The following is a 15,000-nucleotide window of genomic DNA, read 5'->3' on the forward strand; positions in this document are numbered from 1 at the left end:
AGTGCTCAATTTTGCCAAATTATGCTCACAAAATGACGGAGATTCTGTACATATAGGCGCGCAATAACGACACCAAATGTTGGAGTCGTATGGCAGTTGTGCTAGCTTACACAATCCATACGTGAAGCCGGATCGGAAATCAGACTACCAGACTCCTCCAAAAGGTTAACCGCCCATGCCAAAAGAGGCCTGGTAACTAAGCATGTCAGAACATGATCAATACTACTATTGATAAACGATAAAAATTGTTGCCACGATTATTTCATAAGATTGCTTGGCCTCGCTGGATAACTACGATCATACATAAAATCATTTAAGCAAATTACTTCGCCTCATAAGTTGCGGTATTTTAATGTTGAGTTAGAGTGTAGAAGTAAAAATTGCGGGTTAAATTGTGTTTGTTTTGATGAGCTAACGACGCCTTTAAGTATTTTTGTCGCGTGGCAAAGCAATACGCGTGATAATGATTTATTTACCGTACTAATCCGTTAATCCCGCGTTGACGTTATTAGTTTAGGGCTTGGCTTAGCCAGGTACATTAACTAGTTTTGTTAATCCCTTGTTTATTTCGGTTGATTTAGTATTTGTTACTTAAGTTTAGTTGTTGAGAGGTCACTATCCGTCCAGAAGGTTTAGGTTACTTATCCTGGTCCCCCAGCCACTGCGATTGGTCTTAAATGGACTCGCTCAAGGCCTTACGGCCTGCAATTTTTAAGTCGGCGTGGTCCACATTTCGTGCAACTGTAGGTACACCTTCGTAGTTCATGTTAATCACTTCTTTTGTAGTTGATTTTATTGCGTTCTAAGCCTCTAATCCTTTGACCAATCGCGATGCGTTGTCAGGACCGGGGGCGCTAATAAAAACGAATCTTTCGATTTAATGTGCACTTTTCAACAAACTACTCGTTAGAGAACGTACTCCTAAAGAAGAACTGTTGTAAGGAAGAAAGAACAGATTAAAGGCAAGTGAGAGTTAAGCAAGACTTTGTAGTTGAACGAGAGCTGTAGCGATGATCGACCCGAGAACTCCAAATAAAGAAGTGACAAAGCAGGAGTGTTGAGGAGTCTTACTTCCCCCAAAAGAAAATTAGCGTAGTTAAAACACGCATTGCAAGAACATACTACCCAAATTTAATTTATCTCAATCTGTAGAAAATACAGCAAATTTACTAAATTTTATGAATTTATTCTCCAAAAAATTCTAAAATTTACTAATTATGCCGTGGCAGTGCTCGTTTTTAAAAAATATGCTTTTTTGCTCCAATTATGCCAAAAATTATGCCAGCACAATCCGCCAAGGGCTAGGCGTACGGGCTATACGATAAACAACGACACTGTGGTAGTTACTTGTTCCTCACTGAGCATGCATCGACAATGCTAATTTTGAGTATTTTCCACAACATGTTGATTCCACGTGAGTGCTGGAGATCATTGGAGTTGCGTATAGATTTTACAGGGACGGTATCACGCTATTTTAGTAAAATTTCAAACACGGCAAAAATTAAATACGAATAGCACGTTGTGCCATGAATATATTTCATATCTTGTCAGTGGTTTGTCAGGAATGTCACACGTATGGGACTAATTTAGGTTTTTACCCAGTTCTGAGATAAAAACAGCAAATTTAGCATGACAGTGCCCCTTTAAGCAGATGCAAACAAAACATCACCTTGTTATTGCACTGTTTTACCAACTGTGCTATCAAGCCAGCTAGGTGTTTGGGCCCGTTTCTCGAAAGACCCAAAACCTTTTCCGGCCCAAAAAGCCATTTGTGAGCCTGCCATCCGCTTGTTCAGGAAAGAAGAGGAAGGGGGGGGGGGGGGGGTAGTTTCTAAAGAAACTGTGGTGCTGCGTCGGTGGGGAAGTAGTATACAAAAATTTGGTTTTATCAACGGAGTTGATAATGTAAATTGGCCACCGTACAGAGATTCTACAAGCTGACTTTTCGAGCGTTAGCCCTTCGTCAGAGCGAATGGAGGAATTGTGGGTTACGTGTAGTTTTTATAGTAGAGTAGGAGCTACGCTATTGGTGGTACGTAACTTGGAAACGTGAAAAATAGGAATTTATTAGTTAAATGAAAAGCGTTCGTTAATACCGTGAGGATTAAGGGTGCCGATTTGGAAGATGAATGTTGGTTCCAGATTCTTGCGGCTTTCCGTCGTACCTAGATGTAGGGAAAGGCCGCAGATAGCCATGTGTTTTTTGGAGTGGTTAGGGAGATTAAAATGGCGACCGACTGGCTTAGATGCATCTTTGCCATTCTTCTCAACATCGCGAAGGTGTTCGCGGAATCGGTCGCCTAGTCATCTAGTACCTGTCTCGCCAATGTATAATTTATTGCATAACGTACAGGTTATGCAATAACTGACATTTGTGGAGGTACATGTGAAACGATCGGTGATCGTCTTAACAGATCGCTTAGGTCCGGATATCTTCCAAGTGTTAACAATGAAAAGACAAGTTTTGCATCGTGAGCGCGCATGTTCAGGAAAGCCGATCTTTTAAGATGTTTTCAAGGCAACAAAAGGCAAACTAACTTTAAAGTTTGACGCCTTAAATCCTACTGTACCCGTTCTTGAGATACAGAGGGAATTGTGACACCCGAAAAGGGTCCGTAAAGTTTCGGGACTTTCGGGAAACGGGCTCCTGGTCACTGTGAAAACGGCCTCAACGCAAGCATAATAAACACTATCACAAGCACAAGCATCAAAATTTTTCTCTTGCGTTCGGTTTATGTCGTGTGAAAGACCTTGTCTCACCAATTAATTAAGCACTAGTAACAGATTCCCCGCGTGTGAGTATTTCAACAAAAGGGCGGAAGCCGTGGTTGATTTTGATGCTTATGGCGAAGTTCGTTTTCACTTAGCTTAAACTGCTTATACTACTCACTCTCTTGTGCTTGCGTCGCTGCTTGTCACGGTGAGAACCAGGCTTAACGGGCACAACAAAGGAACGAACATTTCAAATATTCCATATCATTCAATGTTGATTCTGTTGTTTATTTGGTTGCAGGAATAAATGAGTTAAAATCATCTTTTTTGCTAAATTATCTTACTGTTTTAGTATCTACTAAAACAACTATTCACCTCAGTGTCGGTGACTAGTAGTGGATACTTACCCAGACACGAATTCATATTCACCACTAGCCACTTCCACTTCGGTGAATAGTTGCTAATTATCATATAGTCAATGAAATATCGCGTTTCTAATTTGCCAATGGCGAATACATAAATGGGTTCAGTACAGCGCAATACTGCCGCCTCTGCCACCGCACACGTTGCAGCTCTTCTTGCAGTTCGTCTTCATGTAATTCACAAAAGTGTGTCGGCAGTATCCCCTTTGGGCCCAATTAGGGCAATTTCTGTTACTGTCTACACAACCTAAAAATGACAGACAATATAGACAGCATGAAAAAATGACGGCTAGTAAAGACAGATAATATTTTTTGTACTATTACTTTAGACTTACAAGGTTCATTCGGACACGAATTATATGCTCACTGTGTTTCACAGTGTTTTGTTCAAACTGTTAATTTATCCGTTCCGATGAGTTTCTGCTCTGTCCTGTAAACGTGCTTTACGGCCGGTCGCTAATCTTAGTTTAACTAACAACGGGGAATCCTTTTGACCAGTAGACGTTTTGCCTTTTTTTCCGCAATTTATCGTCTCTGCGTGTTGCCAAAGAATACACAGACATAAACAAATACAAGGAATACATAATATATAGTATACACAGGAACCATAATTTGTATACAAACCAATTAAAAACACTATTAAGTATAGTTTTTACTTAAATTAAGAGTAAGAACTCCTCTTGTCATTTTGCCTTATAACTTGTTCCAGCTTAGAGCGACGTATTGTTTTCTTTGCTTGTTTGTTTTTTACCTGGTTGACTATCTGGTGCCAAGTAAGGGCTAGCTTCATTTTCAAACAAGTCGTTGTTTACCTAATAAGCTCAATGATGCACGCATTTTGATTGGTTCTCACCTATGACCTATTAGACGACAGAAGCATTGCTGAAGTCGTGAATAAGTTTTATTTTGCCTCCACTACAGAGCTGGATACTCGAGATATTGGGCGCGTTGGCCAGCCAAGTCAGCGTGCCATTTATTTAGCACTGGAATAGGTACAAAAACATTTATACATCTACTGAAGAGAAGAGCAATGCACCAGAGCCGGAGACGAAATCCCCTAAAAGCCAACAGGTGGAAAAAAAAACCCGGGAACGTGTACCCTCTACCAAGGCAGTGATGTGACCCTTAGGGTTCTAGGGTATTCTTAATGAAAAAAACTGTTTACAACGTAAATGAACGCTATCAAATACAGCCAAACAAAGGCATATAACAATTAACGAAACTGGACTTGTGCGCGCGGGGAAGTCTACTGTAACCGTAGAATGCCTCGATCGCTTAACGGTTGCAAAATACAAACCACGGTCACGTGGTCCTTCAAGTTTTCAAGTTCTTACTACTCTCAACCAGGCCTCTGCTTCGTGCCGGCAAAATAGCAATTTATGCTAATAAGGATTATCACAATTTATATACTTCTTTATTGCATAAAACAATTAGATTCCATGTTGCCGTGCGTTCAGTAATATATCATTGACAGAAGACGTCAAATGTTGTAAGAACACCAGTAACACACTCCGCGCCGCATTTTTGTTTATTGTCCCATTTTGACGTCATCTGTGATCTAAAACGTATAAGACGGAGGCTAACATAGAATCTATTTGTCAAACAAATTCTACATAAACACAAGCAGTCGATATTTCCATATTCATGGTCTTGATCATCATCCTTAAGCGCGGACCGGTTGGCTCCGTTGACTGGATCCGGACTATCGTGCAGGAGTTTGTGAGTCCCAGTCCGGCTGGACCAACCCTCAGCGTCTTTGAATTACTGAGGACAAAGTACGCTGCCCTTGAAATTACATCCGCAAACAGTTAGACTCTCAAGTCTTCCCAGATAAGGACTGTAAGCCATAGGCCCCGTGTCAAAATCCTTGTTCATAAATTCTGTGGGACGTTGAAGATTCCAAACACTGATCGAAAAGAGCAGGGCAGGGAGTCCTCGGTGTTGTGGTTTGGTCTAATCGAGGGCCAAAAGTTTATTACCCTCTGGGTATGAAGTGTAAAATGAAGACGTATTCTTCACTTCACTTCGCTTATATGATCTTCATTGCAACCAAATTAACGATATCTGTTACTTTGTGATGTAATTTAATAGAATAATGGGGAAGAAACTAAAGTCTTACTTCCACCACTGCCGCCGCCGCCGCGGCAACAAGGGAATTTAAGAAAAGGCGACGGCTACGACTACGGCATCGCCACAAAACAGTAAAATCATTGGTTAAAAGAGCATAAATCATCGTGCTGCACGTGCAGCACGGATTTTAGGACGGATTGTTGCGGTACTCAGCATAACGACGACGTGAAATCACCAAAATTGAGGTTTTTACGACAACGTGCAACAGAGAATCTTTCATTCTCTGTTTTCGCTCTGAAACCGCCCGTACCAATTTATTTTTAGGATACTTCGCCCATATTGTAGGACGTGAACGACACTGAATAATCGCGAAAGACTTATGATAGAGCCAAGTTCCATTTTGAGGTGACGTTTTCGTCGACCGTCGCCGTCGTAGATCTTAAATTCCCTAATTCCTCCTCCACCTCCACCTCTACCTCCGCCCCCTAATCATAAAAATCGATTATTAGACCAAGAGTGTTATAACTAATCATAAAATAAGATGCAATGCAAAGCATATTTGTGACGAGTACGTGACAGTGAACACCCGTTGAAACGCAAATGCCAAAATGGAGAGAATGAGAACAATATTTAATACTTAATTAAAACAACAAAATTATAAATTAAACATTTATACAACTTTAGTCCCGTACTTTGCATCTTTAGAAGTTTGATTTACCCACTAAATCCCGCTTAACAGCTGTTGTAATTTTGTTACGTTGTATTAATCAGAGGGATTCACATGAATCCATTATTTAACAGCTGTGAACAACTAAATGTCAACACAGCCAGAGCATCGATAAGCACATGGTGCCTCGACAGATTGTTCCTAGTGCCGATTGCTTATGTTAACCGAAATTCATGTTATACATTTTCTTCCCCATGTTGCTCTGCGCGCGCGGATTACCTTTGTCAGTACAGCAAACAATTGTTAAAACGAATCGCGCTTGCAAAAGGTGATCTTGCACCAAGGACTGAAGGTTGCAGAGTTTCCAATTTCTTTTCCCCTGGAGCAAACGGAAGTCTGATAATTCCGTGACGTAATTTCTGCACCGAATACCGTGAACCAAAACACACGAGAACAGCTTTCCGTAGGGTTTGATCATACCGCAATTCTGAACTTTTCGGACTACAATTTCCGAAATACCGTGCTTAAAATTCACCGATACTACATTTCCGCAGACCCAACGTTCCCCTCATTGAATAATGCGTAACACCCCGGAACACCGTAACACTCCGGAGTGTTCCGGTGTTCTGGGGTGTTCCGGAGTGCTCCGGTGTTCCGGAATGTCCCGGTGTTCCTGGTTTCAGTACATGCCGTTTCACTGGGTTATTTACTATCTCATATACAACAATTGTTGAATCTGATTAGTTAATCCACACCAATATATATGTTTTAAAAAGGTGTTTCTTTTTTTTGTCAAACACATAGAACCTTTATCAACAGAAGTGTCGGAGTCAAATGTTCTGTCACATGACTTGTATCCTTCGCTTACATCTGACATCATGGCGACCATGTCGGTGCACTGAATGACTGCGAAAAATTCTTTTATTCTTTTGGCGAATTAACCAATATCAAAAAGACCATAATACTCTTTGTTTTTCCCGCCAAACTGTTGCATAAGCATTGTTTTCAGTTTCTCTTGGGACCATTATAAGTCCCAAGAGTAAATAAAAACAATGCTTATGCAAAATGAATCCGGAGGGACAAACAAACAGCATTATGGTCTTTGGCTGATTTGGTTCAAAACGCAAGCGACGTTTTGCTTATGTTTTGTACACGAAAGCTCACTAACATGGCCGTCTGATCACGTGGGTGCAAGCCAAGAATTATAAGTCACGTGACAAGATGATTAAGATCTTAATTTTTTTTTTAACAGAATGGCCACTCACTGTCATTCTACAAAGCATAATACAACAGAAATAATACAACAGGATCTTTTAGGGTGCGTTCGATTGACCCTATTCCGAAATAATAATACGAGAGTGATGATTTAAAATGGTATGTTTGGAGGTTTGAAGCAAAAAGGATAATAAAGCATTCTAGCCGCTGATTGACAAATTTAATGTGAATCTCCGTAAAAACGAAGGATCCATGTATTCTTATTCCAGAATAGGGTCAATCGAACGCACGCTTAATCATGCCCCCCGACTTACACCGTTCTCGCCAATAATCTAGTCAGCGCTCTCTCTAGGTACTTCATGCTAGTACACTTACTTGCGATGTGACCATTGATCCAGTTCACGTAAGAGCTGACTCTAGCGTACACAGAGAACGTATTTCCAGGACAAGTTCTGCTTGTCACCCAAGAGGCCACTCCCCGAATGACCCACCTTCCATTCTCCAAACAGGATAGGGGTCCACCGCTGTCACCATTGCAGACGCTACTTCCCCTTCCTCCTACGCAGACCATTGAGTCCTCATCTACACTTCCTCCATTTGTCCTCCTGCACTGGCTGTGTTCTGCCACTGGAGCGGGGGCTTGTTTGAGATTAGTAGCAAGCTGATTGGTTGATGGGCTGATGCGGCCCCATCCTGGTAATTAAACGAGAGTGATGGGAAAATAAGGAATTGAATTAGGAGGGGGAATACAATTTGAAGACAACTCTTTGTCAGTGTTCAGGAGGCCTCTTACGCATGACCAAGGAATATTTATTCACCGATATTCACCGAGCCTAAGTTGAATAATTGTTTTAGTGTAATTACATAGGTGATTATTTGAAAAATATACATTTTCCTTGAAATATTTAATGTCTTCGTCTGTCGCTGCGACCAATCAGCACAGCGAAATTTTCAATAATTACCTTTGTAATTATACCAATACTACTTGGTATAATTTTCAGCGGTGAATATTTAACAATTATTCCATGAGCGCGCGTTGGATATGAGATGATAGATAGCCAACGAGGCGCGTAGCGCCGAGTTAGCTATAATCATCTCATATCCAACAAGCGCGAGTGGAATAATTGTTTTATTCAAAACGCTCCCCAAATATAGAAAACTAATACACAATAAAAATAAAAAGGCCCAAAAAATCACGCATATGCTTGCCGTGTTTGTAGATCTTGGTATAATTAACAGCTATTCACCGAAGTAGAGGTGGCTAGCGGTGGATATTTACCGAGCCGCGAAGCGGCGAAGTAAATATCCAACGGTAAATATCCACCGACACTGAGGTGAATAGTTTTTTTAGTATATACTACAACAGGGAGATAATATACAGCACAAAAAATTGATTTTGATGTTTTCTTCACTTGTCACGGATGCAAATCGGGACGCCATTTTTTCCTGAGTTGCTCGGAGGTAAATAGCACAGGATATCCGGAGTTTGACGAGCCAATCAGCGCGCGAGTTCAACGCTATCCACTGTTTTAGTATATACTAATGGCTCATAACCCATGATGGCTTAGCCAATCAAAACTCTCAAATTGCACTATCCAATGATCCAGTTTTTAGTAAAAGAATTTAGTGTTATATTCACCGCGCTACCCGGGGAATATAACATTGTGGAGGCGCGGCTGCTAAGCCAATCAAGCACTTTTCGTGCCTTTTTATCTTGTTTTAGCACGTTGTTTTGCTCTTTCTTTATATTCACCGTCCAAAATTACACTAAAACAATTATTCGCCTCAGGCATAGCGAATATTGGTGAATATTTACCTCGATTACGTCTCGGTAAATATTCACCAATATTCAATTTACCTTCGGCGAATAATTGTTAATTATTTATCCGACTTGATCTAATCTGCTTTAATGAGATTTTATTTGCACTTAGTTTTCCTGATTTTCAAGATCATTTGTGCTAAGCATTATTATTGTGGGCGCTCTCCATTTAAAAGAACTGACCGGCAAGACCGGGCATCAGGAAGGAATAACTCTACAACGTCTTCAATATAACACACTTCGAGAATGGTGTATATTCCTCCGGAACAATGCAAGGGATTATCGTGCAAATGTTTCTTTAAATTGTCGCATTTTCTTTGCAAACTGATGGGTCTGGCTGGCCAGTTCTGACAAAAGGAAAGCGCCCTGTGATTATTATGCCAGTAAGGTTCATGATGATGATGATGACGAACGATCATGTGTTTGTAGAAATTTTCAAGAATCCACGGGGTCGTAGAAATTTCCACGAATCGACGCAGGGGCTGCAGGAATTACTTCACTCTGTGGTTGGTTCAAAGTTTTCGCTCCACTTCTTCAACCAATCAGAAATGAAACCAGAGCCAATCGTGGCTATCGCCTTCCCATTTTCCCTCGCTTTGTGTCGGCTACGTGTTATTACTTCGAGTTTTGATTGGTTTACTGGATTTGATTGGTTTTGGTTTTACGACACTCGATTGAAACTCGCTCTAAGCGATCATTTGCAGGTTGCTTTTACTAGTTTTTTTGGCCAAAGCTACTATTAAGCCTGGTTCTCACTATTGACGTCAGCAGAAGCACAAGTATCAGACACTTCACAAATATTGGCTGAGTGGCTTCATAGCTCAGTTGGTAAGAGCACTACACCGGCATCATAGAGATCATAGGTTCGAATGCCTTCAAAGTCACCTGAATTTTCCCGGTGTCTTTAAAGAGACAATTGCTTCGATTGTCTAGTTAGTGGTATCATTTCTCCAATTGACCTCTAAACCGCACTTCACAAAGTTAACATTTGTTTGGAACACTGCCTTGGTAACCAAGAGTTTATCATTGCAGGAAAATATGACATCTTTTCAGGAATCCGTAGGAATAGGCCACTTCAGGAAATACCATAATACTCTTTGTTTGTCCCCCCCAAATTTTGAATAAGCATTGTTTTTGTTTTCTCTTGGAACCATTGTAAGTCCCAAGAGAAACTGGAAACAATGCTTATGCAAAATTTGGGAGAACAAACAAAGAGAATTATGGTATTTTCCAAAGTGGCCTAATATTTGCAGGACTCTTTTGGGAATCTAATACCGTATTTGGTGAGCGGAAATATTCTATAACTTTGTTACGCTTTTCGCGGTACGTCCGATAGTAATAATAATAATAATAATAATAATATATTATTATTATTATTATTATTATTATTATTATTGTTATTATTACTTTTATTATGATTACCATCATCATCATCCTCATCGTTAACATCAACATCCACATTATCATCATCATCATCATAAACGTCTTCGTCACCGCCATCGTTCATCATTATCACTACTGTTATTGCGTATGAAATTAGAAAAACGCTAATCTGATGATTTACCAAAGCAACATTCGGCCATGACAGGTACATCATTTTTGAGCAATTACCTGAAACATAACAGATGGTTTCTCTACGGACGCGAGATCCGTGTCTGGGCAGACAGATAGTACCAACTTTACTGCTAAGTTGCGCTGGTCTCGCCAACTGCAACAGAGCAACATCGTGGCGCAAATGTTGCATGCTGAATTGAGGATGTTTGATGACTCTTTTTAAATTAACTTGTTCACCTCTCCCCCTGTTGTGAGCACCTGTTGAGACATAGGTCAAGTAATATACTCAGTTTGCTGGCCGTTCCATATTCCCGATGTGACAAACGGAGCAAAAATCAATTTTGTTGAAACTACTTGATGATTTAATCAAAACTTATCAACTTTCATTTCGATAGCTATCCCTGAGGGCTGTCCAAGTACGGCGTTATAACGCAAATGAGATTCACGCTCAAGGGTGTAAGCGTCACAATGCGACCCTTAAACTGGGAACTTTTACCAAAGCCCTACCCAAAAAGTAATACATGAAGTTCTTAGGCTAAAGACGACACCTTGTGACACATGTTTCACATGTATGCTTAATACCATAAATCTCATCATGTAGCTGTCGCTGTATTGAACATGAACGCTATCCCTGAAATGATGCGTTGTGACACGCTACCTGGTTGCTTAAGTTAAAATAGTGTTGAATTTTGGTGCCAGAGTGCGCGGGCTTTGATTAATTAAGGCCGATTAACACTCAGGACCTTCAAGGGGGGTTCCTTTTTAATAAGATGTGCAAATGGTTACCCTTTTTCGTTTCAGATGAGGACAAACAAACATTTCTCGTTCATAGACCTGGTCGGTTGTTATAAGAACTTAGGTCATCTCATGTTGTCTCCATTGGAACATTTAACACTCCTCGCCTTAACGAGGCTCGAAATTAGGGTTTTCCACAGGTAAAAGTGGATATCGAATGGAAAAGGATAATAACACTGCCGGTCTTTTTAAGGGTGTCTGACAGCCCCATTGCCATGGCAACAGTAAAGGACTGCTCATAGAAAACTTCAGTTTAAGTATACAATAATACGACTCCTATTTGTATGGAAAAAATCAGGGTAGGTCACCGAGCGAAGTTTTGGGGTATTCCTCAACATTTGTAACAAAGGGTGGTTCCCAGATTTTGCAGTCTGATATGCTCGAGTCATGAGCGTAAGTAGGGAACTTAAGATCTACGACGCGGCCGTCAACAAGAACGTCACGCAACAACGTTTTCGTCGACTACACTGTTATAGATATTAAGTCCCCAATATAGCGTGTGAGGCCTACATCTACAGGCTCAGCTGAAAACCCATTCGAGCCTTCTTAAATGCGCTTTTGCTCATTAAAGGGAATCAAGGCTATGTTAATTATAGTATGAACTTACCCAAAAGTAATGTGTATCTCGACGGGTTACTGCTGCTATAAACGCAATGGGCGGCTGTCAAGGCCCAATTTTGGTTTAGAAGAGACGCTCCGCAGATGTGACTGGAGCCAATACGCAAGGATAACTGCCATGGCCAAGAATGAGCTCGGGCTTCCTCGCCTCCAACGATTCGAGACCCAAGAGCTCTCCTGCCGCACTCTGTTAGCGAAAAACAAAAAGTGTCAGTTGCCAAGAATATGAAAACTCGACGGCTATGAAAAACATCTGTTCGTCTCAAGATTTTAGTGAATAAAATTATGTTGGCGGATGATCATTCTCTTTGCTACAGCATTTGAACTTCCAATGATTGTGATGAATGAATGCAAGTTACCTAAATACGATTTCAAGGAAAACTGGAAACTGGCATGAAGAGTGCCTCATTTAATTTGTTTCTCTGACAGGGTATACAGGTTGTTAATTGCCAAGTTTAAGAAACTCTGTTTTAAAGTTTTTTTTTTTAATCAGTGAGTCGCTTGTTTCAAAGATCCAGCGATATGATATATCTTATTACGCCCATGTGCTCGGACCGTTCTGTAATTTCATCGTCTTTTGTTCTACGTTTCTGGGAAAAAATACGAAGCGCGTACTGCCCTCGGACCAAGTTTATTAGAGGTCTGTAGTTTGGACAGAGATTTCAATAAGAAAATAATTAGCATTCAATTCGCTGGCAACATATCTTATTACGCCCATTTGCTCGGACCGTACTGTTCTTTTTTCTTTTCTTTTTTTTTTTTTCAGTTTTGGAATAGAAAGTTAAGAAACCTAAGCAACAACGAGGACGTGACTATTTCAAAGCCACGCGTTAACTAATAATTATTACAACCCCTTTTCAGTTTCTGTCTACGGTGTGCCAGTTAGGCAAGGGTAAATTTTGCTCAGGCTGCTGCGTTTTCCGGGCACAAAACATACCTTTCGCTATTTGAAATTTCTAGATTACTAAATTCCAGCTACAAAAAAGAATTTGTTCCTTGAGTGCCCGTAAGTTCTACTTAAAGTTTCCGAAGTGTTGTGTTGAACAACTTCTCTAAAATCTCAACATTTCAAAATGAAAATACTTAAATTACGACTGCACCTTGTGTGAGCGACGGCGCCAAAAAACTGACCAACAGGATTAAAAGGACAAACATCCTTGAAGGTTGTGCGGAGAGGCATATGCAAACATCATCCTTTTATCGAACTTTTTCTGCTCTTGTTAAATAGCTGTGTTTGATTTTCACATCTGCTGAACGGGCAAAATACTCTGTATCAACAACTTTTCTTAACAACGTGAAAAGAAATTGAAAAGAAATGTTTAAACCCGAGATACGATAATGACATTAAGAGCCTCGGAAAGCAAGGTGCAAGAGCTGTGTTTGAGATGTTAATGGTTCATCCGCTACTAACAACAACTTTTCAAAGGAGACGAAGTAGCCTGCAACAATCGCAGTGACACTTTGTTTTCAAAAACCACTAACAAGATCTTATTCAGGCGTCCTTTCTGTCAACTTGAACTTCGAGAATATTTAAATAGCTGGACACCTAAGCCGCCCAAGTTCACGACATGAATAGAATTAACTATTGAAGGGTAATTTGAAGTGCTTTCTCAACAAGTAAATTATGTGAGCGTTTGCCCTACTAATGGAATTGGGCTCACAAAAGGATATAGAAAAAAATTATCCGGGGTGGGAATTGAACCCAAGACCTTCTGGTTAAATCACCGCTGCTGTACCGACTGAGCTACAAGGTCAAACAAGGTCGAGTCGATGTCAATTTCATGGCAATGGATATGTATAAGTAGTGGGAATGGTTTTGCAAAACTCTGTTTTCTGGAGGTTTTGCGTCATGCACGAAGATATTATTTGAAAACGTTTGTATGTTGCACAAAACGGTTTTGTTCTAAGTAGCATAAAATGTAATGTTCTGTGAATAAAATTGACTTACCTTGTTGCCGTGATTTACTCTTCTGGCCGCCATTTTGATTTAAAGTGCGGTTTTCGGTAAGCTAGGCTCGTCTAAACTAATGGAGACCCAGTCAAAATCAATTAAGTGTGAACGGGTCCTGACAGCAGTTTGGATAACGATCGAATTGCGTAGCGAATGAATCGACATGGTAGTACATACAAGTACTCCCTTAGATTTTATAGATATGATTGAGGCCGGGGTTAATTTTCCAGCAAATTTTTCGTCTGCTCTAACAGCACTTTGAAAGAACTGTTCTGGCTTATCTTAATTAGCAGTGGATCTAATTGGGCGACCTGTGCTGAGCACATTTATTATGTTCGTTTTAAATTCATTAGGTTATGTGAGGTTATCCGCTACGAAGCATCCAGTTTTTTTACAACGTATGCGGTAATGACTCAGTTCCCTGTTACAATTCTAGGCAGGCTGCTTACACCAGTATCGCATACAGGAGAATCAAAGCAACGACAACAATTAGAGAAGTGAAGCAAATAGGCCGAATGAAAGGCTAAGAATGAGCAAACATCAACAACAAAAAAAAACTGGTTCTAGACAAAGCTAATTAAAGAGTAAACGCCGCTTGAAATAAAGATCAATGACATGCTGGAAGTGCATTTTGACTTCAGCGCGAAATTGAAGCTGCAGAACCAATCTCTTGAGACGCAGTTGACAATGCTGCAATGTACAATTGCTGGTGGACGAACAAAGGAGCAAATGGGAGATCATTTGCTTTCGTCAGCCAAAATGGCGGCGATGACGTAACGTGGAAACCACATATTTGTGCGTGCTTTCCTCCGTACACCGATATCTTAGACAGTGAAACATCACATCTTTTGTTGTACTAAATATAAGAAATAACAGTAATTTTGATTCGTTCTCAACATTTTTACATACAAGCGATGTGAGAACTGATATGCGTGTGATATATAGCAAGCGAAACACGTGTACGTTCAAGAACCGGGTTTGACTCCCTTCGCTTGCATTTATGCAAACTTCCTTGCATGCATGCACTGAGATAATAAAAAAAGTTGCTCACTTAATTGTGAAACCCTTTCTTATATACACGTAAACGTCATATTCGTAGTTAATCTCTAGAGTGAGTTAGTACAGTTTTGATGACGAATATAAAATTCGTTGTCGTATGAAGGCAAAGTTGTCACTT

At 40.3% G+C, this 15,000-nt stretch overlaps 1 protein-coding gene across 2 annotated transcripts; it reads right to left on the bottom strand.

Annotated features, from left to right (window-relative positions):
- Nucleotides 1-2,979: 2,979 nt before the first annotated feature.
- LOC138046535 (chymotrypsinogen B-like) lies at nucleotides 2,980-13,112 on the bottom strand. Of its 2 annotated transcripts, XM_068893159.1 has the most exons (6): nucleotides 12,973-13,112; nucleotides 11,862-12,059; nucleotides 10,517-10,717; nucleotides 7,462-7,779; nucleotides 3,216-3,381; nucleotides 2,980-3,067 (listed from the first exon to the last, which is right to left on the bottom strand). In XM_068893159.1, exons 1-5 carry the CDS (start codon nucleotides 13,025-13,027, stop codon nucleotides 3,239-3,241), a joined length of 915 nt encoding a protein of 304 aa, XP_068749260.1. In that variant the 5' UTR covers nucleotides 13,028-13,112; the 3' UTR covers nucleotides 2,980-3,067; nucleotides 3,216-3,238. The 2 variants fall into 2 exon arrangements, with proteins under 2 accessions (XP_068749260.1, XP_068749254.1); XM_068893153.1 differs by having other exon boundaries at nucleotides 2,980-3,381.
- Nucleotides 13,113-15,000: the final 1,888 nt, after the last annotated feature.

The sequence above is a fragment of the Montipora capricornis genome, chromosome 1 (genome assembly GCF_036669925.1).
Source record: "Montipora capricornis isolate CH-2021 chromosome 1, ASM3666992v2, whole genome shotgun sequence".
Classification (NCBI taxonomy): Eukaryota; Metazoa; Cnidaria; class Anthozoa; order Scleractinia; family Acroporidae; genus Montipora; species Montipora capricornis.